Source organism: Polypterus senegalus, chromosome 7, assembly GCF_016835505.1.
Source record: "Polypterus senegalus isolate Bchr_013 chromosome 7, ASM1683550v1, whole genome shotgun sequence".
Lineage (NCBI taxonomy): Eukaryota > Metazoa > Chordata > Cladistia > Polypteriformes > Polypteridae > Polypterus > Polypterus senegalus.
This window is the reverse complement of record NC_053160.1, coordinates 7,276,740-7,296,565: the sequence shown is the minus strand read 5'-3', so window position 1 is coordinate 7,296,565 and position 19,826 is coordinate 7,276,740. Positions and strand designations below refer to the sequence as shown.

General features: G+C 43.2%; 1 protein-coding gene across 1 annotated transcript in view; it reads right to left on the bottom strand.

Moving 5' to 3' along the window:
- LOC120532309 (coiled-coil domain-containing protein 171-like) overlaps positions 1-19,826 on the bottom strand; it is a 467,526-nt gene that overhangs the window by 123,916 nt on the left and 323,784 nt on the right. The window contains exons 21-22 of the mRNA XM_039758204.1: positions 9,965-10,110; positions 1,029-1,083 (exon numbers count right to left, since the gene is read on the bottom strand). Coding sequence (XP_039614138.1) covers positions 1,029-1,083; positions 9,965-10,110 — 201 coding nt within the window. The remainder of the gene's footprint in view (positions 1-1,028; positions 1,084-9,964; positions 10,111-19,826) is intronic.

The window sequence follows — 19,826 nt, the reverse complement described above, 5'->3', positions numbered from 1 at the left end:
CCAACTTACATTGTGTTGACAAATACAAGTCAAACCAGTCGGCAGCTTGCCTCCGATTATGTCTCAAGTCGTAGGGGCGGGCTTGTGTGAATGACAGAGCTGAGAACCAATGAGCACTCACCCGGGAAGTACAATGCGTATAAGGCAGCTACGGGGAATAAGGAATGAAGGAGTCTTGAACCTTGCAAACAGAAGAGTGCCTTATGTACTACTATGAAATGAAAACGAAAAATGGCAGAGATTGTGGCTGAGCTCTCCTTACCTGAAAAGTATTCGTACAACATCGGCTCTGTCAGGAAGCACATTATTGGCTATCAGAAAAAGGGGTGATACACTAGAAATGTGAAACTGTGCTGGAAAGTCGTAACAAGTAGTTTGATTTCTACAACAACAACAACAACAACATTTATTTATATAGCACATTTTCATACAAACAGTAGCTCAAAGTGCTTTACATATTAAAGAATAGAAAAATGAAAGACATAATTATAAAACAAAATAAATCAACATTAACATCGAATAAGAGTAAGGTTCAATGGCCAGGGGGGACAGAAAAAACAAAAAAACTCCAGACGGCTGGAGAAAAAATAAAATCTGTAGGGATTACTAGTCATATAATCGGCCAGCCTCAGGCGATGAAATCAGCAATGACAGTTATTAAGTTTGACATGCCCTCCGACTGATTAGAAAGTCACGTAATGTGCCACCGACTTGAGTGTCCTTCTACTAGGAGTACATGGAGTGAAAAAAAACAAGATAAGGTGACCTGTGTAAAAGGGATGGTCGTGTAAGATGGCACTGGCTTATGTAGCCGTATAAAATAACTGAGAAGGACAAAGAAAATTTAATACGCTAACCTGGCTCAGCTAATCTAAACACCAAATAAGCCTCTGAGAATTACACGTTTTAAGATTAATGACTTGCCACTCTGCCACATTTAAGTGTCACTGTTCAATTTAGGAATCAATTCATTTTGATCAGGCTATATATTTTACACAATTAAATATTAAAAAAGGCAAGCAACTTACCTCCTTGAGATTTGCATTAATTGATTTCAAATATGTGGCTAATATCTCTTTACACCTACAAAAAAAAAAATAAAAACATCATGTAAATACATGATCACTAAACTACAGGGTGATACAAAATTAGGGTATTACTAAAAACTAAGAAGCATATGAACACAAACATATTGTATGGGACAGTCCCATTTTTCCTCGATATGCCCCTCAGCTCCACAGTTTCTTCTTCCTTTCGACTGCTTCCGTTAGGAGTCGCCACAGTGGATCATCTTCTTCCATATCTTCCTATCCTTATCATCTTGTTCTGTCACACTAATCACCTGCATGTCCTAACTCACCACATCCACAAACCTTCTCTTAGGCCTTCCTCTTCCATGTCAGCTCTATCCTTAGCATCCTTCTCTCAATATACTCAGCATCTGTCTTCTGCACATGTCCAAACCAATGCAATCTCTCCTCTCTAACTTTGTCTCCCAACTGTCCAACTTGAGTTTACCCTCTAATGTCCTCATTTCTAATCCTGTCCATCCTCATCACACCTAGTGCAAATCTTAGCACCTTAACTCTGCCACCTCCAGCTCTGTCTCCTGCTTTCTGGTCAGTGCCACCGTCTCCAGCCCATATACCATAGCTGGTCTCAATGCCATCCTATAGACCTTCCCTTTCACTCTTGCTAATACCCGTCTGTCACAAATCACTCCTGACACTCCTCTCCACCCACTCCACCCTCCCTGCACTCTCTTTTTCTCCTCTCTTCCACAATCCCCATTACTCTGTACTGTTGATCCCAAGTATTTAAACTGATCCACCTTCACCAACTCGACTCCCTTCGTCCTCACCATTCCACTGACCTCCCTCTCATTCACACACATGTATTCTGTCTTGGTGGTCCTACTGACCTTCATACAATTATAAATCAAACAATTCATACATTGTGATCAAAGTGCATATTGCAGACTTACTGAAGGACATCTGCTGACATTTCGGTCACACAACACTTTTTCTACAAGCCTAACCACATTTCAGGGCACCATAATGTTTGGGACGGAGTAATAGCAGGTCTATCAAAGCCGTCATATTTAGCACCTTTAATATTTTAATATGGCTTTCTCATATCTTCATTTTAGTGTAAACCCTGACATTCTGTTGTCACAAATGTGTGAGTAGGAGGAAGCTGTATGGACCAAGTGAGGGTAATTCCACGCCAGGCCAGGGGGTCGCGGGGTGCACTAAACCTTCTTCTGTTATCTCTACTGACCAAACACGGGAAAACCTGCCTGATTCAACCTTGAAGACATCACTTCTGGTTCTGGCGCCCAAAAGAACGTCACTTTCAGTTTTGATGTGTCACTTCCGGCCCTGGCCTTTAAAGCCACCAGGTTTTCAACAGTAGTTCAGTTCAAAACTCGACGAGTGCTCTTTTTCAAATACCCACTTGCAGCAAGGGGCAACCACCCATATGGGTGTTTGCCCCCAACCTTCTTCTTTTATTGAGGCTGAATATTTTCACACTGTATATGCATTTAATTATCATTTTTATCATATCTCCGCAACCCCTACTAACCCCTACTTTCTCTGCAGTTCTTTTACTGGTTTTCTGTGGTTGTGATCTGCGCCATCACCACCTGATCAGGGCACCATGCAGTCCCTACATTAATGGATTGTAGGCCAGAGGTCCACATGACCATCATCATCTAATTCTTCCACCTGAAGCCTAAAAACGGTGAGGACTGATTGAGATCATTTATGTTAGGGGGGACAGGGTAGTCTCGTGGCCTCGGAACCCCTGCAGATATTGCATGTTCCAACACACGGCGAGGGATAGAGCGAGTCAAACAGAGGCTGGCGCGTGAGAGAGAGAGAGGTGTATCAAGCGCAATTGTCAAGAGTTTTCCCTTAGCAAATCAAGCGGGATTGTCAGAGCTCCCCCTCAGTGAATCAAGCGGGACTGTCAGAGTTTCCCCTTAGCGAACTGTACAGGATTGTCAGAGTTTCCACTTAGTGAATCGAGTGGGATTGTCAGAGTTCCCCCTTAGTGAATCGAGTGGGATTGTCAGAGTTTCCCCTTAGTGAATCGAGCACAATCGTTAAGAATTTCCCCTTAGCAAATTGTGCGGGATTGTCAGAGTTTCCCCTTAGCAAATTGAGTGCAATAGTCAAGAGTTTCCCTTTAGCGAATCGAGTGCGATAGTCAAGAGTTTCCCCTAAGTGAATCGTGCAGGATTGTCAGAGTTGCCCCTTAGTGAATCGAGCACAATCATCAAAAGTTTCCCCTCGCGAATCAATTGCAATAGTCAGAGTTCCCCCTTAAAGAATCAAGTAGGATTGTCAGAGTTTCCTCTTAGTGAATCGAATACGATAGTCAAGAGTTTCCCCTTAGCGAATCGAGTGGGACTGTCAAAGAGTTCCCAAGAGTGAACTGAAAGTTATCGTCAGACCAATGGTCCCTACTTTAGTGATTAAAACCCTATCCTTTTAGATTGTCAGAGAGATGGGGGCATCGATCACGACAGCAAGAAAGGCGACCCAGTACATGATCCACTGGTGTTATGAACGACAGCGACTCGTGACTCAAAAGCAGCAGCCCAAAACCCAAAAGTTTGTTGTGACCCAGTAGTTGAGAAACACTGCTTTAGATGATCATGCGCCAACTTCCCTGCTGTCTGCCATGTTAAATCTCACATGAAATATACGAAACATTTACTTTAATTAAGAGCTGACATTTAAATGCACCAGATGCTTGTTTCACGCCTGGGATGTCCGCCCCAGACAACCCCTTAAAGTGCCTCGAAGAACAGCAAACTTGGTTTTGCTTAAGAAATTGTATAGTTAAGGAAAACGTCGAAGTTATAAATGGTGACATTCAAAACAATAATGCAATATTCTCCAACTCATTTAATCAAATTCTGGGTCGTGAGGTCCAGAGCCTAACCTGGCAGCCCTGGGCAGGGTGCCAGTCCATTGTAGGGCCCACTCACACACAGACACCCACGCTGGGCCAATTTAGAATTGCCCATTAACCTAACAGACACGTCTCTGGAGATGTGGGAGGAAAGCCGGCATACAATAAGCAAAAATCCATAAACTGAAGCTGCAGCAGAGGCAGCAGCAGCCATATTCTAAAACCAAATAATTGGATGGATGATCGGGTCTAAAGTTACGTTGTACACTTAACATTTTCACGTTTTATTTTAGTTTGCTTGTAATGTAGATTTACTTTTTAAATGTTTACTTATTTATTGTAACAAAGAGGTGCAGACAGGGCAGCAAAACGGTCAAGAGAAATGATCCATGATGACCAAAGGGTCACAGTAAACACATATTGATCCACGCTAGCCATTGAAGACTTGCAGATCAGTCTTCACAAGATGTTCTCAGAGTTTCACAGGGGCACACAACATGGAGGCCAACCAAGAAATCAAGATGGCTCTGGAGAGAGAAGAGAATGTTGTTGGTCTCCTCGTGTAACCCGAACACAGGTCAGGGCTTGATCAGTCGAGGTAGGGTGACGGAGGATGAAACCCCTCGCACAACCAGCCATTCCAGAGGACGTAACTGAGTACATCACGAGATGTGTAAACTAATTCAGCAGCCATAACTTGATGCTTTGGCAAACTTCCCTCAAACATTTGCTTAAAAATGGAAAAAAAAAAAAATCCCTAATTAGTTCAAAATCAAATGACCATTAAGTGCAGGTGAAATGGCAGCGCTGCGGTTAGTGCAGCAGCTTCGCACAGCGTCCTGGGGCAAAACCACGTGAAGTTTACAAAGTTTCCTTGTATCTGTGTGGGTTTACCTCCATGCTCTCCATTCTTCCTCAAACATCCCCAGGTAAAGAGGCCCACGTGTACGAGTGGGCATGAGTGGACCGTGGTATGGACTGGCACACTGTTTTGTGCCTGGTACTGCAAAGCATGGACTCGGTCTGCTGAGATCCTGAATTGGATTAAGCAAGTCTGAGAATGGGATTGACTGTGTCAGTGACACGGATGTGAGCAACACTGGAGTACCACATGGAAACAGGCCCGTCTCCGCTTCTCTCATCACTCTGTGCCTCTCAGACGTTAAATATAACAGCAGGCCATTCACATAAAGAAAGTATCACATGATTCTACACCTTTGGGGTACGTTGATAAGGGGGATGAGACAGAGGGGAGGAGTCAGGGGGAGAACTTTAAGAATTGTCTGCAACTCAACATGAGCAAAACCGAGAAACTGCTTATTGACTTTCACTGCACTGAAGAGCCTCCATGTGTGGTTACAAATCAGGGAGTGGACGTGGCGGTGGTCCACGCACACACAGAGGAACTACAGAAGAAAGGGCAGAGTGGGCTCTCTTTATCTCACGAGACTGCGTTCCTGTAATGTGTGGATCTTCTACAACTCCATGATGTCCAGTGTGGTGGGCTGGGCTGGTAATATCACTTCACTTCAAGAGAGGACCACAGAATCAACAAAACTAATTAAAAGGGCAGACACAGTTATGGGACACACGCCAGACCCCTGGAGGTTATAGTAAAGGAGAGTACTAAAACAAAACTGAGTGCCATTATGAACACACCTGCACATCCTCTTCGTGCCATGACAACACTGAGGACTTTCAGCCAATGAATTACTGAGCAGAAGTGTGTCAAGGAAAACAACGGGGGGCTCCTTTACACCAACAGCAATACACCTGGATAGCACCTCACTGGGACTGGCACTGCCAAGGCAGAAGCTTTTCTTTCTTGTTAACTCAAACGGGGTTCTGGAACGGATTAAGTTCAGATTCCAAGGTATCACTGTATATATAAAATCCAACTCCTATCTGTCTGTCCGCTTTTCACAAGAGAATTACTTAACAGATTTACATCGGGTTTTCTTCTATAATTTGCTTGAACATTCTAGTTGATTTTGCGGCTTCTCTCATCACGCTAAGTATCAGAGTTTGCTTGCGGTACCAGTTTATTTGTGAATCTAACAGAGAGGCTGCAGGCCGAGGGTAGGGGAGCAGGGCCCTCCTCACTCATGCGCCAGCCTCCATTCCAAGTCGCTGTACCTCCCGCCATGTGTTGGAGTGTACCTTGCCTCCGCTTAGCTCGCGATACCGGTTTGTTCAGCAGACGTTATCATCGAGAGACTGTTAACGAGTAACGTCTGACGTTTTTGAGAGAGAGAGATCTGAGGTAAATTTCGCACAAATGTTAAAAAGTCTTTCTTCACACAGAGAACCAGAGACATATGGAATAAATGACCAAGTAGTGTGGTGGCCAGTAGGGCTTGAGGGACCTTCAAACCTCGATTTGATGTTATTATAGAAGAATTAGGCGGAAGACTGGCAAGCTTTGTTGGGCTGAATGGCCGCTTCTTATCTAGACTGGTCTAATGTTCTAATGTCACGGCTGTGTGTGAAATGCATAAAATTAATTGGGTGTGCAAGAGCTCATCATTGCACATCGTTACGCACTAAGCTTTTGTGAGAGGGCAGCAGTGAAAAGATGGACATAGTCTGTTTGACTCAGAATAAGACTTGAGGTATGTGCTAGAGAGGAGGAGGAGGTTAGGAGCACACACTAATACAGCACATTGCCAGACCCACCACATGACAAACCAACTCAGGATCCCAGATTAGGACCCGAGTGCAGCCATGTGACGGGTGACACCTCAGCACCACACAAGTTCAGATTGAATGGAACACTGGGAGGTTTTTTTTATGGTCGCTAGAGTGCCAAATCTGCTACCAACCCCCAGGTTTTGAAATGTCAAACAAGTCCTAGAAGAGTTACGAGATAATGCTAGTGATAAGGAATATGAAGATCAGGAGTCACGGTGTTGATTCAATTTGCTGAACAACTTACTGTGTAGGTATTGCTATTCTACAGGGTGCGCACAAAGTCCGTATACCCCTATCTTTTGGAGGATTTTGAAAGCTAAAGGTTACCTCATAGGAATCCAAAGCATCTGTATGGGTCCCTCCATGATCTCTGCATAGCCGAATGCGCCACCAGGTTCTCCTGCTCATGTTCTGCAACATTTGCGGGGTGACTTTCTGGAACGCTGCACGAACCGCATGTTTCCGTTCATCGTTCAATGAATAACGGTGCTTCCGCACATCTTCTTTGTTAAACCCTAAGAGTGCATTATCTGGAGCTGTGAGATCAGGGCTTCGCGGAGGCCACGGAAGATGAGTGGGATTGTTGTTTGATCCTCGTCCGATCCAACGATTCTCAAAAACTTTGCTGAGGTGATCACGCACAGTGATTGGGAAATGGGCAGGTGCCCCGTCTTGTTGAAACCAAACACTGTCAAGGACGCCCTGGTTTCTCAGTTGCGGGATGAGCCAGCCATTCAGCATTTCCAGATAATTGATTTGGTTAACAGAACCAACCAAAAAAATAAGGGCCAAACAAATGCAGTGCTGCCATTCCGGCCCAGATCATCACATGTGGTGGGTTATGCTTAATTTCTTCAAAGAAATGTGGGGTTTTTTTCCCCCAGAAAAACACGTTTCGATTGCGGGAGCTGCGATAAACCGCGCACTCGTCAGAGAACATAACCTTTTCCTTCTCAGCATTTGTTGGAAATTGGTGCAGCATCAGATCACAAGCTTCCTGACGTCTGTCCAAGTCGGCATCTGATAACTTATTAACATGCAATGGACGCCAACATTTCATTTGCAAGTCCTGTTTGATGCGTTTTTGCAATGTCGATTCCGGTATTCCCAACTCAGCAGCATGTTTACGAGTGGATTTCACTCGGGATCGTTGGACAGACTCTGCCACATCTGCACACGTTTCATGCCTTGTGGATGGTCTTCCACTTCGCGGCACATCTCGGACGCTGTCCTTTGCAAAAGCCTTCTTCTCCCACTGCAACAACGTCCTCTTTGTTGGCGATGCCTTCCCAAAACGCACAACAAAGTCATCCATGACATTTTTGATCGATTTCCCAGTAACAGGCCGCTCATGAACCCACACAGTAGCCACCAAACGCTCCTCGATCGTGAAAACACTTGTGTCACTCATCGCTTCGTCTTGGAACGACCACCACGTTGTTATGATTTCTTGAGCGGCAGCAGGTGACACCACCAGACAGGATGTCGTAAATACACCTTGAAATACTGGGAAGACTTGGGCTGATGTCCACAGGAACCAAACTGTCATGGTTATTCCTGTACATGCTCCTAAAGATAGGGGTATACGACTTTGTGCAAACCCTGTTCTCTCTATATATAAAATTCGAAGCCTAAAAGTGCAAAGATTGTATTTGACGTTTTCATGTCACGTTTTTTTTGTCACACTTGAAATCGGGTTACGTACAAGATAGGGACTGTAGGTTTGTTCTTAAGTTGAATTTGTATGTAAGTCGGAACAGGTACATAAATTTAATAAATGCTATTGTTGACCGACTGTAACCAAGTGCTCTGCCCATGAATGATGGAGTTTCACCTCTCTGACCTTCTACTTTATTTTCCATGGTGATGGTTTTTCTCTTCTTTACTGTATCGCCAACACTTGCTCAGATTTGTGCTTCAGAAACATTCTTGAAGGGTGAAGACAAAAGGTTAAGATGAGCTCCCTGCACAGCACTGTTCACGTTATCACAGTAGGAAGGCACCCGTCGTCAACACGTCTGGTGTACTGACAAGAGACAACTTCCGGCTATGTACGTAACAGTTCAAGCAGGCTTGCTATTGAGAATGAATGGGGGCGGCGAGGGCCATTCACCACCTGCCCACCACACAGTCACCTCCACTTGGATACAGTATGCTGCCTGCAGTGTCTCCTCACCGAGAGCGAACAGGAAGCGGCCAAAGGCGAGTAGTGAATCACCCACCACTGCCCCCATTCAACAGGCAGGCACACTACAATGTTGCCCCCCCGCCACCCCATTCACCCTCAATGACCTCCATTCAGCCACAACTGGGTCACTGCTTGCAGCATCACCAGTGAAATGCCCCTCTCCGCCCCATCCAGCCTCTGTCAAGTCAGGAGCAGTAGCTGCAGCGGCATGGTGGGCGGGCAGCGAACCGCCCCATCAAGCCTCCGTTCTGTGCACAAGCGGTAGCTGCAGCCCTGGTGACTATGGACCCCGGGTCACCACGTGTCGCACACCCAGCCGCCCACTGAGAATGACCACCCAATTCATGAACCGGAGCCGCCCAAGTGACAATAATAATTCTTTATTTTATTTGTCACATACATGGGGTATACAGGACACCACGCAGTGAAATGCATCTTTTCGCATACCCCTTGGGGTCAGAGCGCAGGATCAGCCATTGTACAGCGCCCCTGGGGCAATTAAAGGTTAAGGGCCTTGCTCTAAGGCCCAGCAGAGTAGCATCTCTTTGGGCAGTGACGGGGATTCAAACCAGCAACCTTCGGGATGCCAGCGCAGATCCTTAGCCTCAGAGCCACCACTGCACGAGCAGCAAAATCGCCCCCACAGTCACCGCTTGCAGTGTCCCCAGGTCGAAGACGACGGAGCGCCAGTTACTGAGGAGCCTGCGTCATGTCCCCCAGACAGATGAAGGAGCAGCTGCGGCCCCCGCTTGCAAATCATATGTCGGATGTCCGTAACTCGGGGTCTTACCCTGTACTCCATTACCTGCTGGCTTTTCACTCCGCATTTAACATAACAATTGAATATTTTCTACGAGTGGTTTTCAAAAATGCATGATAACTAAAGATTCATTTCAGGGAGTTTTTACCACGACAACTGAGAGGCTTTTGTTTTTTTAAGAGACTCTCCTTACATTCTTTGGGCTAACACGGTAGGGGATGAAGCACTTCCTACAATGAGTGTGTGCTCATGTCAAAGATAGCTGCCGCTTGAAGCTTTTTATTATTTTTTTTTTTTGAACTTTTTCTTATTATCCTGGGCTAAGAAAAGCTCAGCACATATATAGAAAGAATTGATCTTTTGTCTGTTTCATGTGATCTCCCACGGGCCCCGGTGCTCACTTGGCTGCCGTGCAGAGGGCGCTCTCTGCATCGTGGATGTTCTCCTCCAGCCGACGTATGTCCTGATCCCGCTGGGACAGCTGTTTTCTGAGCTGACGCACGGACTGATCTTTCCTCCGCAGCTCCATCTTTGCCTCGGAGAGACTCTGAAAGCAAAACACAAAGCTTGTCAGCCCCTAAATCGTAACCTCTCTCTGCGTGCTATTGGCAGTTCAACTACAAAGCAGCAAAGACAATGATGGCAAAACCGGTCCTTGAGCTATCAAGCGTTACACCATTGGGCTCTGTTCTTGATCAAAGCGGACCTCGACAAATGAAAAATAATTAAAGATTTCCTGGTAGTAACTCTTGCACGTCAACAGCTTTATCAGCATCTAATTTTATTAGGAAGAAGAACAACAAGAAGAAGAAGAAAAGAAAAATGGCTTGGCGTCGCTTGGCATGACACTACCAAGAGGCCAAACACTGCATGACATATTCCAGTCACCTTTACTGAACCTGCATCTATTGGTATCATTTTTATTTATCTTTTTTGCTTTTACACATAACAAGAGCAGTCATTTCACTAGAGAACACTTGTTAAGGAATGAATAATTGATAAAAGAAAAAGAGGACATCTCTTCCCAGCAGTTTAGTGCTGTATGAATTATGAACTACGTGTTTACAGAGTGACAACACTTTCAATTTGTCATACTAAGTTGATATCAAATGACAGATGTCACTGAAGTGTGCAAAACAACAAGAGAGGAGGAGGAGGAAGAGGAGGAGGTTAGGAGCGGGCGCTGATACAGTGCATTACCGCACCCACCAAATGACAAACCAACTCTGGATCCCAGATTGGGACCCAAATGCAGCCATGCCACGGGCATCACCTCAGCACCACACAACTTCAGATGGAATGGAACCAGTGGGAGGGTTTTTTAATGGTGGCCGGAGTGCCAATTCTGCCACCAACCCTCAGATTGTTTCCCTGCAGGTTGTCTGGCCTACAGTGGGTACGGAAAGTATTCAGACCCCCTTCAATTTTTCACTCTTTGTTATATTGCAGCCATTTGCTAAAATCATTTAAATTATTTTTTTTCCTCATTAATGTACACACAGCACCCCATATTGACAGACAAAAAAAAAGAATTTTTTATAATTGTTGCAGATTTATTAAAAAAGAAAAACTGAAATCTCACATGGTCCTAAGTATTCAGACCCTTTGATGTGACACTCATATATTTAACTCCGGTGCTTTCCATTTCTTCTGATCATCCTTGAGATCTCCTTCATTTGAGTCCAGCTGTGTTTGATTATTCTGATTGGACTTGATTAGAAAGCCACACACCTGTCTGTATAAGACCTTACAGCTCACAATGCATGTCAGAGCAAATGAGAATCATGAGGTCAAAGGAACTGCCTGAAGAGCTCAGAGACAGAATTGTGGCAAGGCACAGATCTGGCCAAGGTTACAAAAAAATTTCTGCTGCACTTAAGGTTCCCAAGAGCACAGTGGCCTCCATAATCCTTAAATGGAAGACGTTTGGGACGACCAGAACCCTTCCTAGAGCTGGCCGTCCGGCCAAGCTGAGCTACAGGGGGAGAAGAGCCTTGGTAAGAGAGGTAAAGAAGAACCCAAAGATCACTTTGGCTGAGCTCCAGAGATGCAGTCAGAAGATGGGAGAAAGTTGTAGAAAGTCAACCATCACTGCAGCCCTCCACCAGTCAGGGCTTTATGGCAGAGTGGCCTGTCGGAAGCCTCTCCTCAGTGCAAGACACATGACAGCCCGCATGGAGTTTGCTAAAAGACACCTGAAGGACTCTGAGATGGTGAGAAATAAGATTCTCTGGTCTGATGAGACCAAGATAGAACTTTTGACCTTAATTCTAAGCGGTATGTGTGGAGACAACCAGGCACTGCTCATCACTTGTCCAATACAGTCCCCACAGTGAAGCATGGCGGTGGCAGCATCATGCTGTGGGGTGTTTTTCAGCTGCAGGGACAGGACGACTGGTTGCAATCGAGGGAAAGATGAATGCGCCAAGTACAGGGATATCCTGGACAAAACCTTCTCCAGAGTGCTAAGGACCTCAGACTGGGCCGAAGGTTTACCTTCCAACAAGACAATGACCCTAAGCACACAGCTAAAATAACGAAGGAGTGGCTTCACAACAACTCTGTGACTGTTCTTGAATGGCCCAGCCAGAGCCCTGACTTAAACCCAATTGAGCATCTCTGGAGAAACCTAAAAATGGCTGTCCACCAACGTTTACCATCCAACCTGACAGAACTGGAGAGGATCTGCAAGGAGGAATGGCAGAGGATCCCCAAATCCAGGTGTGAAAAACTTGTTGCATATTTCCCAAGAAGACTCCTGGCTGTATGAGCTCAAAAGGGGCTTCTACTAAATATTGAGCAAAGGGTCTGAATACTTAGGACCATGTGAGATTTCAGTTTTTCTTTTTTAATAAATCTGCAACATTTTCAAAAATTCGTTTTTGTCTGTCAATATGGGGTGCTGTGTGTACATTAATGAGGGAAAAAATTAATTTAAATGATTTTAGCAAATGGCTGCAATATAACAAAGAGTGAAAAATTGAAGGGGGTCTGAATACTTTCCGTACCCACTGTACATGCAGAGCTGGATGCAGATTAACGTCATACCCAGGACAGCTCTGCACTCTACTTCAGGGCCCTTCTTCAGGCAAAATTTAATTAACATGGCAATCAATTACATCTTTGCTTGAAGAAGGGGACCGAGTTGCCTCGATAGCTTGCATATTGTAATCTTTTCAGTTAGCCAAAAAAAGGTGTCATTGTGCTTTACTTCTCACTACATTGATAAAATATTGTTAAATAAACACTTCCAGAAAATGAAAGTAGTCCACTAACAGAAAGTCCGTTTGCACGTCTGAATTGAAGGCAGGACTCCTAACCAATAAATAAAGGAGAGAGGTGGGTCTTCAAGTCAAAATGTGCAATCCTATCCAACCTGGCTATGCATGGCGGCAGTAGGTTTTAATAATGGAATCACGAGATATAAAAAAGTTGGGGAAAATAAGCTAAAGTTGTAACCAGGTGAGCAAGAATCCGGTAAACTAAGCCAAGAATGTAAGACAACAATCGTAGTGGAAGATGGGAGTTTGTCAAAATACAGAATAATGTACGTAACTAAAAAATTAAAAAGCAATCAAATGGCCAATCAGTGTCAAAAGTTGGGGCAAAGGGGGGGACGTCAGCAGTTGGGGAAAGAGGCGGTCCAATCAGGAGTGTGTTGTACTTGGAAAGAAGGTGAACGGGGAGCTGATAAAGTAGGGGATCTGCCGTCTCATAGAATATCGAAACCGAAGAGCCTATGGTGACCGACACTAAACAACAGCAAACAATATTACAAAGTCCAGGAAAAAATCTTTCCAGTCATAAGTTTAAAAAGTACAAACCGCATACAGTCAGTCAATCATTTTCCAATCTGCTATATCCTAACACAGGGTCACAGGGCACTGCATTTCTTGCTAAAATATGGTTAAATAGAAACCTCTGGACATGAAAGTAGTTCACAAACAGAAAGTCCGTTCACACGGGATCATGCTTTTGAATTGAAGGCAGGACTCTTGACCAATAAAAAAAGGGGAGAGACGGGTCTTCAATTTAAAATGTGTGATCTTGTGTATCCTGGCTATGCATGGCAGTTTTTAATAATGGAATCGGGACACAAACTCGAAGTTCAGGAAAATAAGCTGACGTCCTAAATGGGTAAGCAAGAAACGGGTAAACTAAGCCTAGAAAGTTAAGACAAATAATCGTATTGGAAGAGGGGAGTATGCCAAAAAGTAGGATAACGCATGCAACTGGGCCAAAATGAGAGGCAAACTTCGTAGTCAGCAACAGAAAAGACATCAGAACCCAAAAGTCTATGGTGACCAACACTGGACAGGATCAAAGCTGTGCATGAAAACAATCTCATGTTACACGTGTCACCTAATGCACATGTCAAAGGATCCATGGAAAAAAGGGGGGCATAAAAAACAACCTCATGTAACTTAAGTCAATCAATCAATCAATCCACATTTATTTATATAGCACATATTCATACAAAAAAAATGTAGCTCAAAGTGCTTTACAAAATGAATAGAAAAATAGAAGACACAATAAAAAATAAACATAAGTCAACATTAATTAACATAGAATAAGAGTAAGGTCCGATGGCCAGGGTGGACAGAAAAAACAAAAAAAAACTCCAAAGGCTGGAGAAAAAAATAAGTGTCAAATAGTCCACAGTTCTATAGAGTTGTCAGGTGAAAATGTGTAAAACTGATGCATTTTTTTAATAAATGACGTTAAAGAGTTACTTCCTGAATTGGCAGCGAGTATGTATAGTGGGCATTGAAAAGAACCCCCTCAAAATATTCGCATTTTTTTTTTGCTTTACAGCCTTAAATGTAAACACACAAACCGATATTTTTTCCAGCTTTACTTACTTAATGCAATCTCTAAAATCCAAGCGAAAGATAAATAAAAAACATGAAAACCTGAGATGAATAAAGGACCCCCCCAAAAAAACTCACTCAGGTGTCAGTGCCCACCATTCCCATTATGGTTACTGGCTTCCTCCCACCTGTGATCAGTTGTAATGAGTGTGATCAGTGAAGCTGTTCCTGGTCCATTCATTCCCTTCCTTGGTAGAGTGACTGACAGCAAACCACTGACTGTGGGTGGCAGGCCACTTTCAGAAGATCTCAGGGACAGAGTTGTGGACGGACATAAGGCAGGAGATGGAGACCAAAAAATCTCAAAGGCTTTATCAATCCCAAGGAGCTCAGTAAAGTCCATCATAAAGAAGTGTTTGGTACGACTAGGACCCTCCCTGGATCCTCCAAACTGGATGGAAGAGCAAGGAAGAAACTGGGAAGAGAGGCTACTGAGAGGCCAATGGCCACTTTGAAGGAGTTACAGGATTTGATGGCACAGAGTGGTCATTAATGGTGTGCCTGTGACAACAATTTTACAAGCGCTCCACCATTGTGTCTTGTTCAGGAGGGTCGCACTTCTCAAGAAAGGCCAGATGAAGGCTCGTTTAAGCTTTCCCAGAATGCATCTTAAAGATTCTGATGCCAAGTGGAAAAAGGTCTTATGGTCAGACAAGACCAAAATCAAACTATTTGGCCTCAACTCCAAATGGTACACCAATGCAGCTCACCATCCACAACACGCCATACCTACAGTAAAGCATGGAGGGGGCAGCATCCTGTTGTGGGGGGGCCTGGGGCTCTCGTTAGGGTAGAAGGAAAAATGGATGGGGCAAAACACCGTCAAATTCTGGAGGAAAACGTGCCAGAAAGTTGAAGATGGGCAGAATGTTCACCTTTTAACACAACAACAACCCGAAGCACACAGCAAAATGGACCACACGGTGGCTGAAGGAGAAAAAAGTCCTGGTGTGGCCAGTCAGAGCCCAGAGCTAAAACACACTGAAAATCTGTGGAAAGATCTGAAGATAGCAGACCACCAACACTCACCAGCCAATGTGACCGAACTTGAACAGCTAAACTGTAAAGAAGAGTGGGGGGCAAATATCAGTCAATCGAGGTGTGCAAAACTGAGAGAGAAGAATCTGAACAGACTCAAGGCTGGCATTAAAGTAAGAAAATATTGACATCGGGGGGATCCTTTATCTAGGTCTTGTTTTTGATTTTTTATCATTTTTCTGTTTCTCTGTAGCTGTGAGATCTTTCACTTGGATGTTAGAGGTTGCATTGAGTAAGTAAAGCTGGGAAGAAATAATTTTTATGTGTGTGTTAATTTAAGGCTGTAAAGCCAAAAAAAAGGAAATATTTCAAAGGGGGGGGGGATTCTTTTCTATACCCACTGTAATCAGTAAACCCAAAGACTCATGGGTGAGGAAGATGATTTGTGCCAAAATTAAATGCAATCCAACATGTTAACTACTTTGAAATGCAATACATAGGCAAGTGAGCTATTTAATTTTGGTACAGTTTAATCTCTCTACTATAAAAAAAAATCTTGGTGGAAGGGAGACCAGGGAGACGAGATGTGATCTTCTCGGAAGACACTTAAAAGACCCTCAAGATGACAGAGATTGGCCACGGAGTGTATCAGTTGACCTTAAACATGAGACTTGGTGCCAAGAGATTGCAATTTGACGTCCCGCAAGAGCCACTTTGACGTCCCGCGAGACAAGGCAGTAAGACGACATTTAAAACAAGTTCAAGGACATCTAACCTAGCAGTTGTTGGAATGCTTTTGGCAGGCAGACATCATGTGCTCCCAGCTCTTAAAACATCGACAAGCAATAAGCAGAATACGCCAGCAGCAGCAGCAGGAAGCCAGCTGATGATCCGACCGCTTCTCCTTAGCATGCGTTCAGTCCCCCCCACCAACCCCATTCACACCGGAAGCGGCAGAGATGTGAAGTGGCAAACGGACAGCTGGTGTACAGGCTTTTAAATGATCGACGCACAGCGTGACAAGCAAACGATGCAGCGAGCCAGCAGGAATAAGACATAAGATGATCCGACCGCATCTTCTTAACACGTGTTCAGCAGCAGCGATATGGTCCTGCGAGAAAGAGATGTAACCACGTCCAGGGCCGGAAATAAAGGACAAGTATTGTGTTTACAAAAGTTTTAAAGTAAAAGTGAAAATAATGCAAATGTATGTAACAATTCCCATGAAAATAATCTCTTAAAATTTTATATCTGCTAAACCAAACCCAGGGGTGGGCGAGCGAAGCCACCTAGTAATTAAAAAAAAAAAAATCAATGAAATAATTGATTGTTTTTTCACTATGGCACACAATTTTCTTATCAGTTTAAAATGCAATACAAAGGCGTTTTACATTTTCATTTGTGTCTATACATAGTGTGTCATAACTAAAAGAAAAATGGACATTTTGCCTAGCAGGAGATCAAGTGTATTGCATTACAATTCGAGACCCCACTTTTATCAAAAAGCCAAAACTGAAAGTGATCAAATGACCAATCAGCCTCAAAAGGCGGGGCAAGGGGGCGTCAACAGTTGGGGAAAGAGGCGGTCCGATCACAAGGGTGTTGTACTCAGAAAAACGGTGACCAGGGAGTTGATAAGACAGGGGAATCGCCATCTCATTGAATATCTGGAACCAGACGATTTAATATTTTATTCTCTTGCGTGTCGAAAGAACAGAAAAACTATCAAATATCTGGAAATCACAGAGGGTCTGAATAAAAAGCTATAAAGAAAACAGGCCCAGTGAAGGTAACAAATGTTTCACTATATTCAGTTGTCCAACAGCCCGCACCCCGAAAATTCAGCAACACTGATTAATTCAACGTGTATAAAAAGAAAACAGCTTTAGAAAATGCAATTTGAGAGTAAATTTATTCGACGAGACCAAAAACATTGGCATTTCAGTTAACGGTTCCACAGTCCATATCGACTAAACTTATGCTTGTATCAGAAAACAGAAACGTTTAGAAGAAGACCGCCTCTCTCCCCAACTACTGACGCTCCCATTGTCCCATCTTTTGATGCTGATTGGCAAATGTGATTACTTTTAGTTTTGGCACGAGTAAAGCGTAGTCTCAAATTGAAATGTAACACACAGGGAGAAGCCGCTAAATGATACGTCTGCTTTGCTTTTAGTTACGATGTGAGATTCATAAACAGAAATTACAGTGCAACACAAACGCAAAAAAATCGTGTGTCATAGTAAAAAAACAATTGATTATTTTGTTGATATGTTTTTAAATGTGACACAATAAAACCGTGCCGACATTAAACAGCCCACCCGCACACTGCATGAACTGCATTTCAGACAGGAGGAGGAGAGAATAAATACAAAACTGAGTGCCATTATGAACAACGTAGCACATCCTCTCTGTGACACAACAACACTGAGGACTTTCAGCCAGCGAATCATTCAGCAGAAACACAGCGGGGGGGCTCCTTTATACCAACAGCAACACATCTGTAGAGGGCCTCACTGGGACTGGGGCTGACAAGGTAGACGTTTTCATTCTGGTGTGCATTTGAGAGGAATTAGAAGTTTATCATAATATATTTGTTTATTAATGGAGTTTCTGTAAAAAGCCAAAACTTGATTTTGGGAACACATAAAGTGCTATCTGCCTACGTATTATATAGTGCCTGTCACATCTCTCTCTCTCTCTCTTTATGTATTATATAGTGCCTGTCATATCTCTCTCTCTCTTTATGCATTATATAGCGCCTGTCATATCTCTCTCTCTCTTTATGTATTATATAGCGTCTGTCATATCTCTCTCTCTCTCTTTATGTATTATATAGCACCCGTCATATCTCTCTCTTTATGTATTATATAGTGCCTGTCATATCTCTCTCTCTTTCTTTATGTATTATATAGTGCCTGTCATATCTCTCTCTCTTTATGTATTATATAGCGTCCGTCATATCTCTCTCTCTCTCTTTATGTATTATATAGCGCCTGTCATATCTCTCTCTCTCTTTATGTATTATATTGCGCCTGTCATATCTCTCTCTCTCTTTATGTATTATATAGTGCCTGTCATATCTCTCTCTCTCTTTATCTATGTATTATATAGTGCCTGTCATATCTCTCTCTCTCTTTATGTATTATATAGCGCCTGTCATATCTCTCTCTCTCTTTATCTATGTATTATATAGTGCCTGTCATATCTCTCTCTCTCTCTTTATGTATTATATAGTGCCTGTCATATCTCTCTCTCTCTCTTTATGTATTATATAGTGCCTGTCATATCTTTCTCTTTATCTGTCTATACTAATAAAAGGCAAAGCACTGACTGACTGACTGACCACTAATTCTCCAACTTTCCGTGTAGGTAGAAGGCTGAAATTTGTCAGGCTCATTCCTTACAGCTTACTTACAAAAGTTAGGCAGGTTTCATTTCGAAATTCTACGCGTAACGGTCATAACTGGAACCTATTTATGTACATATATAACAGACATAGCCTGCAGCTCGGTCGCTGTGTAAGGCGGAGTTGCGCCTCTCATCGTCACGCCTCCCACGTAATTGAGTGCCTGCCCTTATAAGGCCGTCCGTCAGCGGCAATCCAATAGAAACACTTTACCGCGAGTGTGATGCATACAAGCATATTCATAAGTGCAGCTACTGCGAAAACAAAGCACACGGTGGAAAAAGTCAATGTCCCGCTAAAGGAAGACAGTGTAAAAAAAAACCCGTGCATGCAGTGTGTCAGGTCTCAGATAAAGAAGAAGACGAGCTGTTTATTGATGCAGTAAGAAACGAATTGATGAAAGAAACCTGTCATCTTTACAACGATTGACAAACACGGAATGTAACTTGAACACAACACATCCTACAAATACGAACCTGATTGAAAGAAATAATGATAATCAAATCCTTGATGACAGCAACACTCATAACAGTCACAAAACAATTACATTCACAATCATGTTACGTTATTTTTAAAATGTTCCCTTTTCTTTATCATAACTTATTTAACATATTACTTCTCCGCTGTGAAGCGCGGGTATTTCACTATATATATATATATAAATATATATATATATATATATATATATATATATATATATATACCCGATCTACATACTGTCAAATAAAGCGAACCACACGCCGTGCCCAACGCAAGAGAGTGTGTACTGATGAGCCCAGAATTAGGGCTAAACACGTGTCGCGTTCTCTTTGCATTATTTGACAGTAAAACTATATATATATATATATATATATATATATACACACACATACATACACACATATATTATATATACACACACATATACATATATATCAGCGCTTCTTGATTCATTTTACCCTCGCACCCCCTGTGACGGACGATGCTGAGTTCGCACCCCCTTGGTTTGAGAAGAAGTATGACAAA